This window comes from Cavia porcellus, unplaced genomic scaffold (assembly GCF_034190915.1).
Source record: "Cavia porcellus strain 051 isolate PalLab524CR breed Dunkin Hartley unplaced genomic scaffold, mCavPor4.1 scaffold_10, whole genome shotgun sequence".
Classification (NCBI taxonomy): domain Eukaryota; kingdom Metazoa; phylum Chordata; class Mammalia; order Rodentia; family Caviidae; genus Cavia; species Cavia porcellus.
The window spans coordinates 43,537,452-43,558,019 of NW_026947493.1; the positions used below are offsets into that span (position 1 = coordinate 43,537,452).

The 20,568-nt window shown below is 34.2% G+C and overlaps 1 protein-coding gene across 19 annotated transcripts in view; it reads left to right on the top strand.

The window, feature by feature from the left end:
• Positions 1 to 20,568, top strand: part of Cspp1 (centrosome and spindle pole associated protein 1) — a 109,470-nt gene that overhangs the window by 4,153 nt on the left and 84,749 nt on the right. For 11 of the 19 annotated variants that reach the window (XM_013143843.3, XM_063257417.1, XM_063257422.1 and 8 more), the window contains exons 2-4: positions 6,646 to 6,807; positions 9,293 to 9,392; positions 20,057 to 20,160. In XM_013143843.3, the coding sequence (XP_012999297.1) occupies positions 6,709 to 6,807; positions 9,293 to 9,392; positions 20,057 to 20,160 (303 nt within the window). In that variant the 5' untranslated portion in view covers positions 6,646 to 6,708. Of the gene's footprint in view, positions 1 to 1,522; positions 1,663 to 4,965; positions 5,145 to 6,645; positions 6,808 to 9,292; positions 9,393 to 20,056; positions 20,161 to 20,568 lie in introns of all 19 variants that reach the window. The other 8 variants (XM_013143841.3, XM_063257416.1, XM_063257415.1 and 5 more) reach the window with 4 other exon arrangements.

Genomic DNA, 20,568 nt, shown 5'->3' on the forward strand with positions numbered 1-20,568 from the left:
TGTTTTGGATTTGCCTAGTCTTAGCAGAATGGATAAGTTATGCTCTTCATATATTTCTTTTCATATAAAAAGCACTAGTAGCCTAAACTTATGATTTAGAGGTGTTGTATTTGGAGGTCTGCCTCTTTTTTTTTAAGATCCTGGGAACTGAACTGGTAGCCTCAAGCATGCCAAGCGGGTGCTCCCACACTGAGGTAGACACCATCAGCAGAAGGAGGCTTTCTTTTTGAAAAGTGAATGTTTATACACAGAATGACTATGGAAATACAGTAATTAATAAATAACTTAGTGATTCTAAATGTCAGGTTTTGTGCCATATATATTAATGTATTTTATTTTTTCTTCATAACAGTCTTGGAGTAGGTAGCATTTTCATTTTATAGATGAGGAATTTTAGGTATATATAGAGAAGGAATGAGCCTGACACATCAATCACATTGTATCAATAAACGATGGAAATGAATTTCAAAGTCTAGGTCTTTCGGAAAAACTGAAAACTCTCTGCATACTGTGTAAATGCCTGTTCAGAATACTTGAGAAAGCCTGATGTGGTGGTGCATACTTGTAATCCCAGAATTTAGGAGACTGAGGCAGGAGGATCACCATGAGTTCCAGTCCAGCCTCGATTACAGAAGTGAGTTCAGTGAGACCATGTCTCAAAAAAAAACTCCAAATAAACAAAAAACCAAAATAGCTTTGGAAAAATATCTGTTAATAATATTGTGAAAAAAGTTGTGAGTGATATATTGTAGATTGTGAGGAAGATAGTCCCATTTAGGTTTCTTTCAGTTGATTTTTCTGGCAATTTAATCCATAAGTTATAAACATTCTTACTGTATTTTGCACATAGGTTCTCCCCATCACCCCACTCTTTTATTTACTAAGTAATTGGTGAATAATTTTATAGCTGAAATGGTTCTGTGTAAGTTGTCAAGTGCTTTTAAGAGTGAGGAAAAGTGTCCATGACAACTAGAGATTGGCTTGTTTTGTCTAGGAGTTGTTTATTAGGAATTAGCCTGACCTGGTAGTGGCTTAGTGTCTTTCTGCTGAAGATAAACAATTCTGTAGAATTTTAACATCAAAATAAGATGAATCAAGAGATGAACAAATATTTCACAGATAAAATATGAAATAGTGTATAAATCAGTAGTTCCCAAACTTTCTGCCATCAGGAACAGGTTTTGTGAAGGCAGTTTTTCCATGGATAAGGGTTTTGGGATAGTTTTAGGATGATTCAAAAGCATTACATTTATCACGTACTTTGTTATTACATTGTAATATATATAGTAAAATAATTACACACTTCACTATAATACAGGATTGGGTAAATAAATAAAATAATGAATGGGCCATGTGCAGACTAAAATAAGTATTGGATTTTAAGTAAAATCTTACCACTTTTATGTAGCTTGTCACTTGCCATTTACTGATAAGATTTCAGTATGAGTTTGGGAGCAATTATTATTTTTCTGCACAGTTAAACCTCTGCTAATGTTAATGTGTATTTGTAATCTTTCCTCAGTCTCAGCTCCACCTCAGATCATCAGTCATTAGATTTTCAACTTAGATCCTATGCTTGTGCAGTTCATACCAGGGTTTGTTGCTGCTATGAAAATTTAGTGCTGCTGCTGATCTGACAAGAGATGGACCTCAGGTCATAATGTGAGTGATGGGAAGCAGCTGTAAATAGGGATCACGCTTCACTCTCCCTGGCAGTTCACCTCCTATTGTGCAACCTGGTTCTTAACAAGCCCCTGACTGGTCCCTCACAGCTACAAAGTACCAAACAGTCCTTCTTCAAGCTGGTAGAAATGACCTGTGTTTCTTTACAGGTGTAGCCTCATGCTATCAGTAAAATTTATTAAGATGTCCAATCCTATAGCCTAGGTAGTACATGCCTGTAATTCCAGCACTTGATAGGCAGAGACAAGAGGATCACTACCACAAGTTAGAGGCATTTCTGCTTAAATTCTGTGTGAAATCCTTTGGCAAGATACATGTATTATCTCATCAATTTTATTTCTGTCACATATTTAGGAAAATTAGAATTTTAAAAAGTGATTTTTTTTCTACTTGAAAACTTATTTGCTGTTGAGCTATTTTGAATATTTACTAGGAAGTTTTTCATGACAAATAGCAAGCTAATAGTGACCAAAATATATTAACTTTTGTTGGTTTGGGATATAGTTTGGTAAAACTATACTTTAAAATTAATGTTCTTTTTGGAAGTAGTAATGGCATGAAATTTATATTATGTATTGCTTTATCGATAACAGTTTCAATGTTTTTCTTTTCTTTTTTTTTTTTTTTTTTGTTACTAGGGATCGAACTCATGACCTTGCACTTGCCAGGCAGGTGCGTATGCCACTGAGCTAAATTCCCAGCCCCAAAGTTTTTCTTTTTGATACTAGAGATTGAACCCAGATGTGCTCTACCACTGAGCTATATCCTCAGCCTTTTTAATTTTTTGCTTTCTTGAGACAGCATCTCTCTAAGATTTTCAGATTTGACTACAACTTGTGATCTTATTGCCTTAGCCCCCAGTACCTGAGATTATGGGCATGTACCACCACATATTCAACATACTGTGTTTGGTAAAGCATATACTTCTACATTTTTACGGATTCTCATTTTTTCCAAAATGTTACATTCACTGGACACATTCTTTTTCTTTAAATTTTTTGCATTTGAAATTATTTATCAGTTCTTTTGTAGTTTTTCCCTCTTTTCCTTCACTAATTAAATTGACCAGAGTTTTAAAATATCCTTTTACTCATTCCTTCTATGTATTTTTTCCTAGCTTCAATTTTGTCACCTCTGCAAGTAAACATTGCCCAGCATTTAGTTCTGGGTCATTGTTTGTGCTCACTTACTAGGGCCTTGGCTATTATGTTTAATATAGTTAACTCTTAAGCAAATGTCTCTATTGTGGTCACTACCTTGAATTTGAGTCTTGAAGTTTCTAACCATCTGCTGGAAATTTCCATTAGTACATTTTATAACTTCAGCTTAATTTATATAAATCAAACCTTTCCAAACTAGCCAGTTTGTTTCATGCAGGATTCTGTGCACGTTTTGTTTCTAGGCCTTAACATGTTAGTCACTAGATTTTCTAAAACTCTGCTTTAAGAAAAATTCTAGTTTCAGTGAGAGTAGGGTTTTTTGTTTTCTTTAAATGGTGATGGCTCCTGTGGTGGCACATGCCTCTAATCCCAGCCATAGAGGCCAGGCAAGGAGGCTCACTGTGAGTTTGAGGCCAGCCTGAACTCCTTGTGAGACCTTGTTTCAAAAAACCAACCAAACAAACAAAGCAGCTCCCAAACCCAAAGCCAGGTGTGATGGTGCATGCCTATAATCCCAGCTACTCAGGAGGTTTTTTTTTTTTTTTTTCTTCCTCTGTGGTGGTACTGGGGATTGAGCCCAGGACCTACATCCCTAAACCTTTTAAAAAATGTTTTATTTTGAGACACAGTCTCACTAAGCTTTGTCCAGGCTTAACTCAAACTTTTTATTCTTAGGACCCTTAGATTTTAAGTTTGTGCCATGCCTACTTTCTAGCTACTCTGGAGGATCAAGAATTTGAGGCAACCTGGATGATTTGAGACCCTGTCTCAAAATGAAAAGGGCTGGGGATGTAGCTCAGTGATGTAGGGCAGCTCTGGGTTCTATTTCTAGTACCATACAGACACGTAGGCCAGACACATACGCGCATGCACACACATGCATACACACAAACTACCTGAATGTTATATTCATATAGTGAAAAAAAAATTGAACCTTTTACCTTCCATACCAAACATTAACCTTAAATGGCTCGTAGGCTTTAATCGAGAGAGGAATTTTTAAAAAGTTCTAAGAAAACAAAAGCGCATATTGAGTTAGGTGAAGATTTCTTTGATATCATAAAGCTCAAACAATAAATTGATTGAAACTGATGAAACATTCGTAAATTGGACTTGATAAAAATTAAAAACTTTGGCTATTAAGATAATATCATTAAGAAAAATTTGCAGGGCCAGCAATATAGCTTAGTGGCCCAGAGCCTGCCAATCACGTGCTAGATTGTGAACTCGATACCCAGTACCAAAAAAAAGAAAAGAAAATTTACAAACCACAGCCTTGGAGAAAATATTTAAAAACATATTTGATAGGAAAAAACAATTTGATTATTAAAATGGGCTGAATATTTGAATAGACATTTAGCCAATGGCTATGAGTATGTGAATGGTAAACACATGAAAACATCGTCAATAGCATAATCATTAAGAGAAATGCAAATTAAAACCACAGAGAGCTGGGTATGATGGTTCATACATGTAATCCCAACACTCTGGAAGGCTGAAACAGCATAATTGCAAATTTGAACTCAATGTGGGCAGTTTAGCAATTTAGCAGACCTTGTCTTAAAAAATGAAAGAGGACTACTGATGCAGCTCAGTGCAAAGGCCCTGGGTTCAATCTCCAGTGCCATAAGAAACAAAACAAAAAGCATGTAGAGGTACTAATACATACCCATTAAAATAGCCAAAATCAAAAAGAATGAAAATAGTAAGCTTGAGGTTGTATAGAAGTTGTAACTCTTATACATTACTGATTGGAATATAAAATGATATAGCCAACACATTTTGAGGAATACCCTCAATGTATTAAACATAGAGTTTGTATGACCCTGCAGTTTTGCTAGGTCAAAGAGAATTGAAAACGTGTTCATACAAAAACCTGAATATGAGTGTTCATGACAGCATTATTAATAAATAGCCAAAATAGAAACAATCCAAATGTCTAGTAACAGATGAACACACAAAATATGCCATATCCATGTGATGGACTACAACTTAGCAGTCAAAAGCAAACACACTATTTACTACTCGATGTCTACTTACTGATAGGTGACTGCAAATATAAATCTGAGAAACAGTAGAAGAAGCCAGATAATGCTACATATTATTTGTCATCCATTTATAGGGAATTAGCAGATTAGACAAAACTATTGAAATAGAAGAGTCTCCCAAGTTCAGGAGCGAGTTTGGAATGACTGCAAAGAGGCGGAATGAGGGAGCTTCTTGAGATGGTGGAAATATACGATTGTGGTACCACTTGAACAACTGTGAATTTACTAAAACTTGTTGGTGCCACTCACTAAAGTGAGTGAATTTTTTTTATGTTACTTCTCAGTTAAAACAGCAATTTATACATTTAAAAATTCCAGGGCTTATTAACAAAATAAATTCCACATTAATGATAAACCAGTAAAGGGGATGAAGGGAAGGACTCTTGTTTATAATAGAATGAGTACTAAATAGGAGTGGTAGAATTAGAAAACTAGCTTTTTGTAGCCATAGAGCATCAGGTAGGCCCAACCAAGAGGTGTGATTGTAGAGCTGGGTATGGTTAGCACATGGTTGTAATCCTAGCCTTCAGGAGGCTAAGGCAGGAAGATTGAGAATTTGAGGCCAGACTGGGCTGCATAGCTAGTTCTTGGCTAATCTGGACTGGACTAAGACTCTTATCTCAAAAGGAAATATAAAGCAAAATGAAACGAAACAAACCAAACCAAAAAGGAGTCACCAATCTAAATCTAGGGGTATATGTTGATTAGGAGTAAGATATTTACATAATTAAAAATATTCCCAAGCAGACTGCTATTTGTAACAAGGATTCAAAAAAAAGCAGACTATATCATGGCTATGTGATCGGTAATTACTTCCACTAGAGAGGGGCAACTAGATAATACCTCTTTGCTGGTGACACCTTGAGAATGACACAGCTAAGTGTAGTATTCATGCTGAAAATGCTTAACCTAAATTTAGTCATTGGGAAACATTAGGCAAACCTCAGATGAGGACTTTTCTACTTAAAAGTTGGGTAATGGATGGTTTATATTAAAATACTATTTACGTTGTCAGAGACAAAGGTTTTGGAGATGTTCCAGATTAAAGGCCAAAGAAATATATGCTGTAAAATGTAGTAACTGAACTCGACTGGATCCTAAGCTGGAGAGAGGTAGAAAAATGTGCAGTATGGGCCATTATTGGGTCAAGTGACAAAATAATATGAAAAAACCTGGTGTTTCTGAAGTTGATAATTATGTTGAGATTATCTTAGAAAATAACCCAGTTCTACTTTTAGATCCCTAGGGAGTACTGAGGATCTAACCCAGGCCTCATGCTGCTCAGGAAGCACTTGATCACTGAGCTAGTCTCAGCCCATTCTTACGGGAGGCACACTGGAGAGGCCAGGGTAAAGAGCTGTGAGATGTGTAATTTAGCCTCTGAATAATTTTATTTTACACACACACACACACCTATACCTACCTCATGGGCACATTAAAATAAAGCCAGTGGAGCCGAATCTTACCAATAGGTAATTAGTAAATAGTACATGGGTGTTCTTGGTATTATTTGTGTAATCTTTCTGTAAATTAAAAATTTTCAAATAACTAAGCTGTTTATAAATGAAAAATGTTGACTCAAGAATTAAGGTTTTTTAGAAATTTCTTTAAAAGTATGTTGTGGGCTTTTCTGGGGAGTTGGGAGAGAGGAATCAGGTAGGCGTATTTATGATGAAGTTTTAAATCTGAAGTTCTCAATTTGCTAGGTGAAATTGAATACCAAATGTGGACTAAACCTTTATGTCAATACTTAGGCTAAAAATTCTGCAGTGTATTTGTGCTCATCTAAGAAGTATTTTTCCCCCGGAAGCTTCAAGATGGATGATAATTTGGATAAATTTATTGAAGAGCGTAAAGCCAAATTGGCCAAAGACAAAGCAGAACTGGAACATGACCCTCCTTACATGGAAATGAAGGTAAAGTTAGTATTTTTGTTCTAAGTTATTTTGAAAAATCTTTTTCTATGTAAATGCAAAGCATCTGTGTGAGAATCTTCTACTTCTTACTTTAATTTGGCTGTGCTATCACTCTGATTTTGAGAGTCTTACTCCACACAAAATTTTGATGATTTTGAATAGTTTTTCTTTCTTTTCTTTTGTTCTTTTTTTCTTTTAAACAGGGTCTTGTTAGGCATTTCAGGCTGGTCTTGAACTCACTTTGTAGCTCAGGCTGTACTTGAATTCACAGTGATTCTCTGCCTTAGCCCCTTGAATGCTGGATTGCAGGCATGCGCCACCATGCCAGGCATTCACAAAATGTTCAGGAAACCAGTTTTTGTACAAAGAACTTTCAGAAAACAAAACCACAAAAACAGAAGTAAAAGCATATTTATGTATTCTGTGTAATCGGTAGATTTTATTTATTTAATTTATTTTAGTTTTTTGAGACAGAATCTTACTCTGTAGCCCAGGCATGCCTTGAATTCACAGCAGTTCTGCTTCAGCTTCCCAAGTGCTAGAATTGTAGGCATGTGCCACCACACCCAGCTCAATAGTTAGATTATTTAATGAATCACTTAAAAAAGCTTTCCTGAAATCTACATTTGTGAATTAAGATAGTATATTTTGTACTGCTTACTTTTCAGAGTATAAATTTGTTAATATGAAGTTTAAGTTTTTCTCATTTTGACAAAAGAGCAATTCATCCACTTGGCAAATATTGACAGTACTTTACTAATCTATACATACACCATATCATCTCTCATGTATATGTAAAGAGATAGAGCATGTAGACTAGTCTGTGCCATATGTTGGGTTGTAACCATATAGATACATTACTTTGCCCAAGTCGTTTCTGGCTTATCTGTTGTGCATTTCTCATCAGATTTAGCATTTGTCTCAGTGGCCCACATCTGTAATCCCAGCACTTGGGAAGCTCCGGCAGGATTCCAAGTTTGAAGCCAGCCTGGGCTAGATAGTGAGCTTGAGGCCAGCCTGAGCTATATAATGAGACCCTGTCTGAAAAACCAGAAAAAAAATAAAAGAAGTATTTTTACTTACATAGCTACTGTTTATTGAGTGCTAGCTATTGATAAGACATAGTCTTAAAGGTTATATTTCATAGGGATCTATGATGTGTAAGTGCTGCTATAATTTTCCAGATGACTAAACTCGGGAGATATGAAGAGGTAAGTACTGTAAAATAAAAACCAAGGATGTAGTTGGTAGAACCAGGCTTTGATTCTTGGTATCCTGACTCCAGTGCTTGTTTTTTGAGCAAGCTTATAATAATCATCCTTAAAATAACCCTTAAAAATAATCAAAACAAGGACCTGTGCCAACAGCTTTATCATTTCATTTGTTTGTAACATGCATGAGTGACTTGTTTTTTTTTAGAAGTTTGTTTTATACATAAAAAAAGTGAGGCTCATGAGTGGTAGATTCAGGATTGACACTTTCATTGAATTCTGAAATCTTTGTTATCTATTTATTTACTTATTTTTGAGTCCAGATCTTGCCATTTATCCCTGGCTGACTTTGAACTGACAGTGATTTTCCTTCCTTAGCAGCCTCCTGAGTGCTAAGATACAAGTGAGTGCCAGCATGCTTGGCCTTTGAAGTCTTTGCTCTTAATCCCTCTAGTATTATGGGCTAAGTTATACAGTGTTTGGAGTTACATGGTTTTGAGTATGTGAGTTTTAGTATAGGTTTATATCTCTAGTACTAAAGTACCACATGAATAGTTTTTTCTTGTAATGCTGAGGAACATGAATAATAATCTTTATGTGTCTCTTCCAGAGTCAGCTGCTTAAGGCTTTGTAGTCCCTCCCATAGGTTTTTTTGGCCTCCTAACCTTGTTTTAAAATTTTTTTCATAGCCCCCCATCACTGTTTATATTGTATAATCTAATTGTATACTCTTACTGTGTTTCTTTCCAGCAGTTTTTTTTTTTTCTTTTTTTTTTTTTCTTTTTTTTGGCACTAGGGATTGAACTCAGAACCTTGTGCTTGCCAGACAGGTACTGTGCCACTGAGCTAGATCTCAGGCCCTTCACCAGCAGTTTTTAAGTTTTATAAAGGCAAAAATTCTTTTTTTTTAAAAACTAATATTAGTATTTCCAATGCTTGGTACAATGTCTGAGATTTAATAGGAAGTTAGTGAATATTTATTGATAAGTGAATGAGTTAAGTATTGAGATATTTAGGGCTGGGAATGTAGGTCCATGGGTAGAATGCTACCTATCATGTGTTAGACCCTAGGTTTGAGTCTCACTACCATTCCATATTAGAATATTTATTACAGTATTTAAATACCTTTGGTTAGTTTCTCAAGCCTTGTACTGAATCTCTTTTAGAAGGTACCATATAATTTTGTCAAGGTGTTTAATGGAAGTTGCGAGATGAATTGCATACTTTGTTGGATTTTTTTTTTCTCCTTGATTTGTAAATATTATGTATTTCAGGGAAAGACATCAGAGAAGCTTTCTGAAAATAGTAAATTATTAATCTCCATGGCTAAGGAAAATATTCCACCAAACAGTCAACAGACAAAGGGGTCTTTAGGTACGTCATCAGATGTGGTCAACTGTACTGCAACATGTCCTAATAAAGATAAGTTTTAAAAAAAGGAAAAAAGGATGTGCCAAGCTGAGTGAGAATGTCATGAAAGAGATTTTTTGTGTCAGATAAAGCATTTGTTTTTATCCTACTAATTTTCCTCTCTGGAATCTTACCTAAAACAACATGATCTATATTGGACCTGTTTTTGTATGATACTGCCTTGATTATATTTTATTTAAATCATAGCAGTAAGTGTAGTGTAATTACATGTAATGTAATTAAAAGTTAATTGAAAAATTTGAATGGAATGTTGGTTTTGTATGTGAGATACTCCTTATTTGTTGAATAAAATGATGGACTTGTTTAAAAAAATCAAAGAATACACTTAAAGTATACCATATCTTATTTGCTGAAAGACTGTCATTTAATTATTGATGACTATTGCAATTATAAAGAAGTCAGTGGTACAGCTGTATTGATTTTTTAGTGTATGTGCGGCTAAACAGAGCATTATAGTCACATAAAGTTTTTATTATGGTTTGGTATAAAAATATTTAGAAACTACAACATTTTGGCTTGTTGGTAAGTATACTTTTTAACAAAATATATGAATATTTATAGTATACATTTTGTGAATTATCCATGATAACTGAAACTTTTGCACAAAAAATAAGCTAAATGTGATGAGTTTATTTGTTTAAAGCATGTTCATATGTAGACTTTTTTTTTTCATGGCCATAGGTATACTCCTAGGTTGTTACATGAATTTCGACTTTGTATGCCTTTGGATAAAAAGGGACTGGATAATTAGTGGGCTTTTGTTCTCTTTACTAGAAAAACAGCCCAAAATGAATGCTCTTTTAGTATCAGCTATATTGCTGTCTCTTTCAGTTTTGATTCTCTTACAGATTATTAGCTAATACAGCTTTAGTGAATTAAAATATTATCTTTTGGTAAAGTTCCTTAATCTCTAAGGTCCTCAGTTTCTTTAGTCATAAAATAAATTGGGTTCTCTTATAAATGTTTATTAATTAAAAACTTGATTATCCTGAGATAATTTTTAAAAGCTTATTTTCAAAAAAATTTAAAATTTTTATTGGTACGTATTTATAGTACATAATGATTACATTTAATTTTGAAGAATGGGTACATATGCATAATATCTCAATTGTTTTCTCTTTCTCCTTTACCTTTTTTAAAAAATATTTTTTTGCAGGCATCAGATTCATTTATTTATAAGTATTTACCAAGTTAATTATCGTAAGTACAGATTAACAGCCTGATTACCAGCCAAAAAACATTAAAAAAACTTAAAAGTTCTAATAGTAGAGTCTTTCAAATATTAGGATCACTAAGGTCAGACAGAATCACTTTAAAATTCTCAGATTACAAGTAGGGCATCATGGCGCAGGTCTGTAATCCCAGCATTTGTGAGGCTGATGCAGGAGAATTGCTGTGAATTTGAGACCAACCTGGGCTATAAAGTGAGTTGAAGTCCAGCCTGAATTATAATGAGACTCTGCCTCAAAAACCAAACATATAAAAAACTCAAGTTACAGCTTGTATTGAATTTTTTAGCTTTTTGTTTAATAATCAACCTCTGTCTTAAAAAAGGCACCTGTGATTTACAGTCCTAGCAATTTGGGAGGAATTGGTAGGAAACAGGGCTCTAAGCTTGAGTCCCGCTTGGCCAATTTAGCCAGTGTCTCAAAGAAAGAAAAAAAATCCCTGGGAAGGCCCTGGGTTCAATCTTCAAGGCCATATTTTTAAAAAAAGTTTGTTGTGGGATAATTTAATAATATGAATTGGGAGTGGTGTCTTATGTCTGTAATCTCAACATTTGGGAGACTAATGCAGGAGAATCTGCAAGTTTGTGGTCAACTGGACTATGTAATGAGTTCAAGCCCAGCCTAGCATATGACCCAGCCTCAAAAATAAAACAAAACAAAACAAAAAAAGAAAAATCAAACACATATAAAAAGACAACTAACACATAAGTGATCATACTAAAAAGGTTTTTTGATTGAGAATTACATGAAGAATTTAAGAATTATTCTTTGATTGTAATGTTCACAAATGGTGGAGTTTAAAGTTTAGTAACTTAACCAAGTACGGTGGTGTATGCCTGTAACGCTAGCACTCAGGAGGCTGAATCAGGAGGATCACTGCAAATTTGAGGCCACCTGTGCTACATAATGAGTTTGAACAATATAGTGAGGTTAGCCTGAATTATGCTGTGAGACCTTGTTTCAACCTCCCCCCCCCAATTTTTTTTCTTTTAGTCATTTAAAGACAATACCCTTTGTCTATTCAATTAATGGTGTAAGACTCTGATGAAGGTCCTCTTCTTGCATTGTACATGCCCTGTGTGACTGTCTCTACTTCCAGAGCTTTATTTAACATTAGCATATCCATGATTTCCAAATATGTATTCCAACTCCACTTTCTATTGTGAACTTTAGATTGCAAGCTTTTTTTTATGAACTTCAGATAGCAATATGTACAGTATCTTATTTCTTCTCGATATCTGTACTTAGATGTCATGGGCTCAAAATCAACTTGTATAAAATTAATTTATACCCCTTGCCAACTTTCTGGTGCTTTTCTTAGTCATCCTTGACTCTACTCTTTCTCTACCTTCTGCATCAAGTAATAACCAGTTGACTCTAATGCCTGAATCTCAAATAAGTTCATTTTTCTCCAGCCCCACTAGCATTCTTTTATGTAGGCTTCCATTGGCTCTCATTTATCTTTTTGAAGTAGCCTCCTGTTCTTCTTGTTTTATAGTTTAGCTCTACTGTACTGCATTTCTATACTGTTTTTGATATTTTCCCCAAAAATGAGTCGGATCATGTTAGTCCCAGCTGCAAACCTTTCAGTGGCGTCATATTTCCATACAGTTTTGCCATTTCATTTCTTCTAGCTTGGGTTGGCCCTTCCTGCTGTGTCCTCCTAAGCCACTGGTTCTCCCTTAAAGGATAGTTTTGAACTTGTTCACCTTTTTGTTATATCACAGTGTTATGCTAATTTACCTGCCATTGCATTTCCATTATTTGGCACTTTGGTGCATGGCAAAGATATTTTGAATGACTTCATCCATATTCCCATTTCAAAAACAAGGTCAGTTCTTCTAGACGCATAGAATTTAATTTTTATGGAGTTTTTTTTTTTCCTGACTAAAACTAATTATTTTTGTTGTACATTAAATCTTACTAAAGAATATCATAAGTTGACTAATTTTATAATTTAAAAGCTTTCAGTTACTGTCTTTTTTCCTGAATAATTGTGACTTTAAAATTGGACCAAATATATAGTTTTTGATTCTGGGAAAAATGTGTTTGGTAATTGAGAGTTTTTCTTACTTAAGTGGGTTCATCTACAACTTAGAAAAACTGGTTTGATAAAGGCTATTTTGAAATTGTGTATTGACTTAAGAACTGTGACAGATGAATAAATAACCATTGTAGTAATCATATAAGTCAGATATAGTAATTATATAAGTCAGATACTCATTTTGGCTATTGGAAACAGTATTGATAACTTATGTAACCTTCTTGTAACATTTCATTTTCATGATTTCATAATTTGTTAGATTCTGATGATATACGTGGATGCTATCCATGTGGTTCATTTTCCCACAATTTTGTCTCCCACAGAAGGATTTAAAGTAGTGTTACAGTGACTTTTGATAACTATCTGGAGTTGAACCAGTAAGAGCACAGTTCTATGTAAGACTGTTCTCACTTTAGACCACTAGCTGCAAGTTTAGAAAGCCTCAGCTCATCCTCACGTCTTGACAGCTGGTTAAAAATTTGAGGCCATTTGGTACCCGCTTGGGTTCAATAATTACCTTGAATAACAGACTTACGATAACAGTTTTACTTTACCAAAAGTATACAGATCAGAAGCAGTTAAAGGGAAAATCACATAGGGCAAGGTGTGAGAGGATCCAAATGTGAATTTCTGTTGGCCTTAGGGATGCATCACTCTCCTGGCACATTGGAGTATAACAGTGCACAGAGTATTGCCAGCCAGATTCACTTTGAGTTGTAGTAGTCACTATTTTTATTGAGATTTCTTTGTGTAAGCATGATTGAATTGCTGCCCATCACTGAATTTCTAGGCCTCATACTTTCTCCTTAGGTCTGATTGCTGTCAGGTGGCCCAGAGACCCAATCCTGTAATCCTGTGGTTGATCTTGTGGCATGATCAGCCCCCACTTGGGTCATCTTTTTACACAGGCTCTTTAGGAACATCCCATGATTTATTTCCTATAAACTATTAGGTAAGGGCAGATAGAACCACCATGAATAATAGAAACACCATATGTTAATATAAATACCAGAATCCTCAATAAAATACTAGCACATTTAATCTAGCAATATATAGAAATAATTATTCATTATGGGTAAGACATTTATCCTAAGATCGCAAGTTAGTATTAACTTCTGTAAATTAATGTTATGTACTAAATAGAGTTAAGGACATAATCTTACTAGATCCAGAAAAAGTATTTGACAAAATCCAATGTGCTTTCAGGATAAAAACTATCAATAAACTATGAATAGAAAAGACCCTTTATCCATGAAAAAAAAGACATATATAAAATACTGCCAACATCATCATGTTGGTTTATGATTGTATGCTTTACTCTTAAGAGTAGGAACAAGGCAAGAATCCCTGCTTCTGCCACTTTTAATTAACTTCCACAGAAGGTTCTAGCCAGAATGATGAGAAAAGGAAAAAAGGCATCAAGGTTAGAGAGATATACATGGGTAGAGAGAAGTAATGAAACTGTACTTGCAGACAACATGTTTCTGTTTATAGAAAATGTTACAGAATTCACAAAAATCATTATGGAGTAAAAATTAGGTAAGTTCACGTGGTATGAGATCCATAAATTTCTATGCATTAGCAATAAATAATCTGAAAATACTATCAAGTAAATAATTTCATTCATGATAGGATAAAATGCAGCAAAATAGGGCTGAGGAAATAGCTCAGTGACCCAAGCACTTGCCTGGTAAGCATGAGGTCATGAGTTCGATCCCCAGTACCAAAAAAAAATTTTATATATATATATATATATATATATATATATATATATATATATGCTTAAGACTAAATTTAGTAAAAAATGCAAGACTTACACACAGAAAATGCAGGTACTAAACCTGGCTGAGGGAAATTACAGAATGTGTAAGTAAATAGGCAGTCTGTTACTTTTTTTCTTGTTCCTGAGACAAAATACCTGACACCCAAAATTAAGGAAGGAAAGGTTTACTTAGTGCATAGTTGGTGGAGGTTTCAGTCTATACTCGGCTGGCTCCAAGGCAGGATGGCATGAACAGAGGGACAACAGTTGATGGTTATGGAAGAGAGCTAAAGCAACAAGAGCAATAAAGGGGGAAGCAAGCCTCTTTTCCTCCCTTATATTGTATATAAGCTACCTCCCCGTAGGGTAGACGTAGTATTCACACCTCCAATTCCAGCACTAGACAATGAACCAATCACAAACTCTCGATTCAGTTGCCTTTGAAAAGCCTGCCCCGTATAAGGGCATGAGGTTGTGGGGGGACATTCATATACAAACCATAACACAGTCCTGTGTTTCTGGATTAGAATCCTCTCAGTACTAGAAATTACCAAAGCATAGAAAAAGACTGGAAGCTACATGATAAGAATCCAAATAGTGTTCAAATTAATCTTGATAAGCCTTTTCTTTCCCGTTTTTTTCAGGACCTTATGTAGGCTAGCCAGGTCTTGCCATGTTGCCCAGGCTGGTGTTATACTTGTGATCTTCCTGCCTCAATCTGAGCGGTTGGGATTACAGTTTTATGCTGCTATGCATAGCTTTGTTTTATTTATTTATTTTCTGCAGTACTAAGGTTTGAACTCAGAGCCTTTGTACTTAGCTGCATCACCAGATCTTTTTAAATTTTTTAAAAAATTTTGAGGCTGTCTTGCTAAGTTGCTGTGTTACCTAGGGTAGGCTTGAATTTGTGATCTTTCTGCCTTTGTGCACACGAATGTACTATCACACTTGATTTATTAATGAAAACATTTGATTCTCAGTGTTTGTAATGTTTCAAATTTTGTTGTGCTAAACATTAGTTTCAGTATTTTAAAATTACCCTTTGTATTTGTAGCAGTAAAGAGTTTCTAATGTTTTGCTAAAAAACTCACGAAGTTATCAAAAAAATGTAGATTTCTTCTTGATCTTTAAAATTGCTGCAGTTTTAGTTTGCATGGTCATACTTATGGTCCTGCAGTACCATGCAAAATGAGCAGTACTGTGTATCGTATTCAAATGAGCTGTATTCTAGGAATGCAAAATTCATTTAATATTTGAAAGTCCATCAGTGTAATTTGTCAATGTAATGAAATAAAGGCAAAAAATCATGTACTTATTGGTAAATGTAGAAGCAGGATTTGATGAAATTTGTCACCGTCATGATTAAAATTCCCAGCATTCTAAGAGTAGAAAGCAATCTCCTTAATCAGATATAGTAGTTATTAAAAAACCCTATATTTTAGCCTTGTACTTACTGGTAAAAATATTGACTGCATTTTCCTTGAGTTCAAGAAAAAAAATACAAGGCTGTCTTCTATCACTGATTTTTTTTTTTTTTCATTCTGTGCAAGTTAAAAGAGTGTTTGTAGGACCATATAGTTGAAGTTTTAAATGGTTTAATTTTTTCCTCAGTTTCATTTCTTTATGAATAACCTGCTATATAAAGGTCTATTATTTCATTTAATTTGTATTTTGCCTTATTTAATTTATTTATTTTGGGACAGGATCTCATTTTTTAATTCAGGCTAGCCTAGAACTGACTAGCCCTGGCTGCCCTTGAACTCATGGTAGTCCTCTTACTTTAACCTCTCAAGTGCTGATATTATAGATGTGTACTACCGTGCCTAGCTTTTTCATTTTTTTTTTTTTACATACTGCTTTTCAATAGTGGTAGAATTCTGGAAAGAAGGAAGTAAGTGTTCTATGATAATTTGTTTTATAGGGTGTTTATTTCTTAGTATTTTATTGGAAGATAAATTCACTTAGTTTTTATGTATTTATTTATTTCGTACCATGAATTGAACTCAGGAACTCACACTTGCTAGGCACATGCTGTGCCACTGAGCTATAACCCAGCCTAATAAATTAATTTTAAAAAGAGGCATGCTTTAGTTTTAATATTTTAACTCAACAACTACTTCTAATTGTAAAGTCCTGAGCATATGATAGCCAACTTTTTTAATGAAAAAAAGGATAAAAATGATTCAGAATTTCAAAACAAATAAATTAACAATGGTTAATATGTTGCATATTGTTATTTCCAAAGTAGTTGTTCAGATTATAGTATGTAGGCATGATAAAATTGTCAAATAATGAAAACACAAACTTCTTTTTGGTGAACTAGCAAAGATTCGTGGTATACTTATCTAATACATATTTTTTCCCTTTCTTTTCTCCTTTCCCCTATTCTCAGTTGTACTGTCCTTTGAAGCACTTTCTTCCCTTTTTACTTTCATAATATCTATTGTTCATTTTGGATTTTATTTACTCTTTCATTTTTTTATACTAGGGAGACAATATGATATTTACACGTTAGTCTGATTTATTTCATTTATAAGTATAATCTCAAGTTGCAGAGATAGGTATCGTAAGATCACTGATGTTTATTTGATGAAGTGATATCAGTTGATACGACCCTAAAATGACACTAATACTTAACTTGCTATCAGAATCATCAGGAGACAATAGATGAATAAGTCTCACCATGTCTGTTAGTTCATTAAGTTATTTAAATGTCATTGTTAATGCATTTTAATTAAAAATATGCGGAATATTTAAATATATTCCATAGTTCTTATCTGTTAGTGCTATAAAATTTTGGCACTAGATAACAAAATGACAAAAAGTTAAGTGTTTTCTGTTGACTAAACCTTAAATGAACATAATTCAGAAAGCATATGTAGCCAGTTATTACAAGTACTATTTGAATCACCAGTAAAAACTAAATACTTTTGATAAATAAAATTAAACTTAATATTAACAGCAGTTTATAAATGAACATGAATCATAATTTTCATTCCACTTTCACACATAAAGCCATTAAGCAGAATTGAAAAGCAGTGGTAAAAACTACCTTAAACACATTACTTTTCAGAAAGCTGTAAGTTGCTGAGTGTGGTAGCACATCCCTCTAATTTCAGCACTCTGAGAGACTGAGATAGGAGGATCTCAAATTCAAGCCCAGCCTGGGCAACTTAGTAATTTAGTGAGATACTATCTCAAAAGCAGAAAAATTAAAAAGAACTAGAAGTGTAGCTTAGTGCAAGGGTCCTGGCTTCAATCCCCAGTACATACTGTAAAAGCCAAACAAAATACCTGCAGATTGCTTGTTTTCGTCCTGAGAAGCTGAGTCTGTTGGGAGGTATCATCCTTGTAGTCCTATCATCTTTTCCTTGGCACAATGGAGTATCCATTGTGACCTGTCTAACTTGACATGTAACCTTGGTAACTAGTTGTTATACCTCCTGCCTATGTAGTCAGATCTTTAAAAGTAGAAATGAAATACCAAGAACAGTGTTCTTTTCTTTTCTCATTCTTTCTCTTTGCTCAGGGATTCACTTATATATTCATATGTTATTCAATAACATTTCTTGGTTACAGAGTATGTGCCAGATACTATAAAATTGAATAGTGCATGAGCCTTACCTTCATGGACCTTGTGGTTTAGTTCCATAACATGATACTCTATTCTGAACATGTGAATCAAAATTGTTTCTCTCCTTAGGGTTAACTTCTGTATTTTTAAAAATAAGATTTAGATTCCTTTGTGAGGGGAGCATTCCTTTCTAGGACGATGAGCATGTGGAAGATGGTTGGGAACATATGTGAGGGGTGTTCCTAAGGAATCATCTATTGTACGTATCACCTATCACAAAGAAGTTAAGTAGGCCAGAAGTTTTTATCAGGAGAATTCTAGAATGTTTATAATGGAAAGTGGGGTTTAGCATTCCATAAAAGCTGCTATCTATGTTTATATTTCTTTGGGTTTTTTTCCCTGAAAAATTCCAGTGATGTAATAAAACAGTGATGTTACACATGCATAAGTTCCCATCATTTGGTTGCATTATGAGGGCTAAAGGACAAAGATGGTGATTTTCACAGTAGTTTATACACTATAGTCAAAATTTATCTGTAGTGCTTTTAGTATTTTAAAATTTTAATTGCGCTTAGAAATATTTTTAATACTAAGTTGTGTGCTACGTATATAGTAGGACTACAAAAGGAAAGTAGCTTTGTCCTGAGAAGCTGAGTCTTCTCAGGACTATTCATCTGATATCTGGTTCTTGATAAAAAATGTGCTGCTAATTATTTGTGAGTAGTAAGTTGATTTTTAGCAACTATATGTAAATATCATAGTTTGTCATAAAGTATATAACTAAATGGCTTTTAGTTTATGAATTATACGGTCATTGCTATTATTATCATCCCAAAATGCAGTTTAATTTTTAATTTTAAATTTAATTTTGAATATATAAGGACATCCTACTGAAAATTCAAAGTTTTCAACAATTAACATCTGTTTACCGAGTTTCTGTTTAGGACACTGAAAAAATTCTGGAAGTGTTATAGAATTTGAGAGACAGGAGAAAGCAAATGGAAACCAGGAGAATTTTGTTCTGGTTTTAGGTGTATACCTGCCCAGCCGACATACCTAAAATGGCTGAACAAAGGACAAAGGACGGATTCCAGGTTTTATACTTTTGGTCCAGGGAGTTGGTGTTTGGCATGAAATGTATAGGCACAGAAGGAAAACAGAGGCAATTTGTCAAGCTGTGACAGTTTTGTATCTTGGTGGCCTTACGCGGGCATAACAGGATATTATGGGAACAGGAGTTTGTAAGATTGTACTTTCAGGGACAAAGTTACTGCTTCAGAAGTAGATAGTGATAGTGATTGTATAACATTACAAATACATGTACTTAGTGTCAATGAATTATATGCTTAAAATGTGGTTAAAATGGTAAATTTAATTTGAGTCTTTTGCCACAATAAAATATTTAACATCCAGTTATGTAAAATTGAAATTTTAAAGCTTAACTTTAAAATTCACTTGGAAATTCTTCCTAAGCAACATATGGCCCTATGGATTTTTTCTCAGAAACAGCAAAGATACTCTTTGCTAAAAATCATATTAATCTTTCCAGACTGAAAAACACATTAAAATTTTACAGATATTTATTTTTTATAGAAATTTAAAAAGTAAAATTGTCAAAAAGTGAAAGAAATTAGCTTTTCTTTGATTTAATTTTGTTGCCCTTGAAAATACAAGATGCTAAACAATGAAGAACTACTTAAACCAGATGAAGTGGAAATACAGCACACATATGAATGCATGAATAATAAATATAAGATGCATAGAAAAATCTGGACAAGGAAGAAATGTAGTAGTGTTGATTGTTGTGGACAGAAGAACAGGGTTACTAGAATTTAAGAGTAGGAATATTTTTCACTATCGACACATTTAAATAAAAAACTTTCCTGATTTAGAATCAACATAACTATGTTTCTTATTACAATACAGGAGACAGAATGTCCTTGGAATTGATTTGAAAATGAGCACTCTGATTTAAAAAAATTTTTTTTTTTTTGGTAGGAATTGATTATGGGTTAAGTTTACCACTTGGAGAAGACTACGAACGGAAGAAACATAAATTAAAAGAAGAATTGCGGCAAGATTATAGACGCTATCTTACTCAGGTAATGGGCTGAGTTATTAATGAATTGAGTCTTATGCTTCAGAGTTCATCTCCTAAATCTGCTTTTTTTCCCCCTGGTACCAGGGATCAAACTCACAACCTCATGCTTGCCAGGCAGGCGCTTATACCACTGAGCTAAATCCCCAGCCTCCTAAATCAGCTTTTGTAAAGTTTGTCATGTGTGTTTATTTTTCTGTGATATCCAGCAAAGTAATATAAAGTTAAATGATATATGTGACATTGATAGAGAAAAGGTGCTGACAACTCATGCTATAGAATTATAGGCTGTTTTGGGCAGTCTAACCTATTGGTACAGAGTGTACTCAGCTTGTGTGAGATCCTGGATTCCATTCCCAACACTTAGAAAAAGAAAGAAAAGTGGTGACTGAGAGACTCTTGAGCTTTGGAG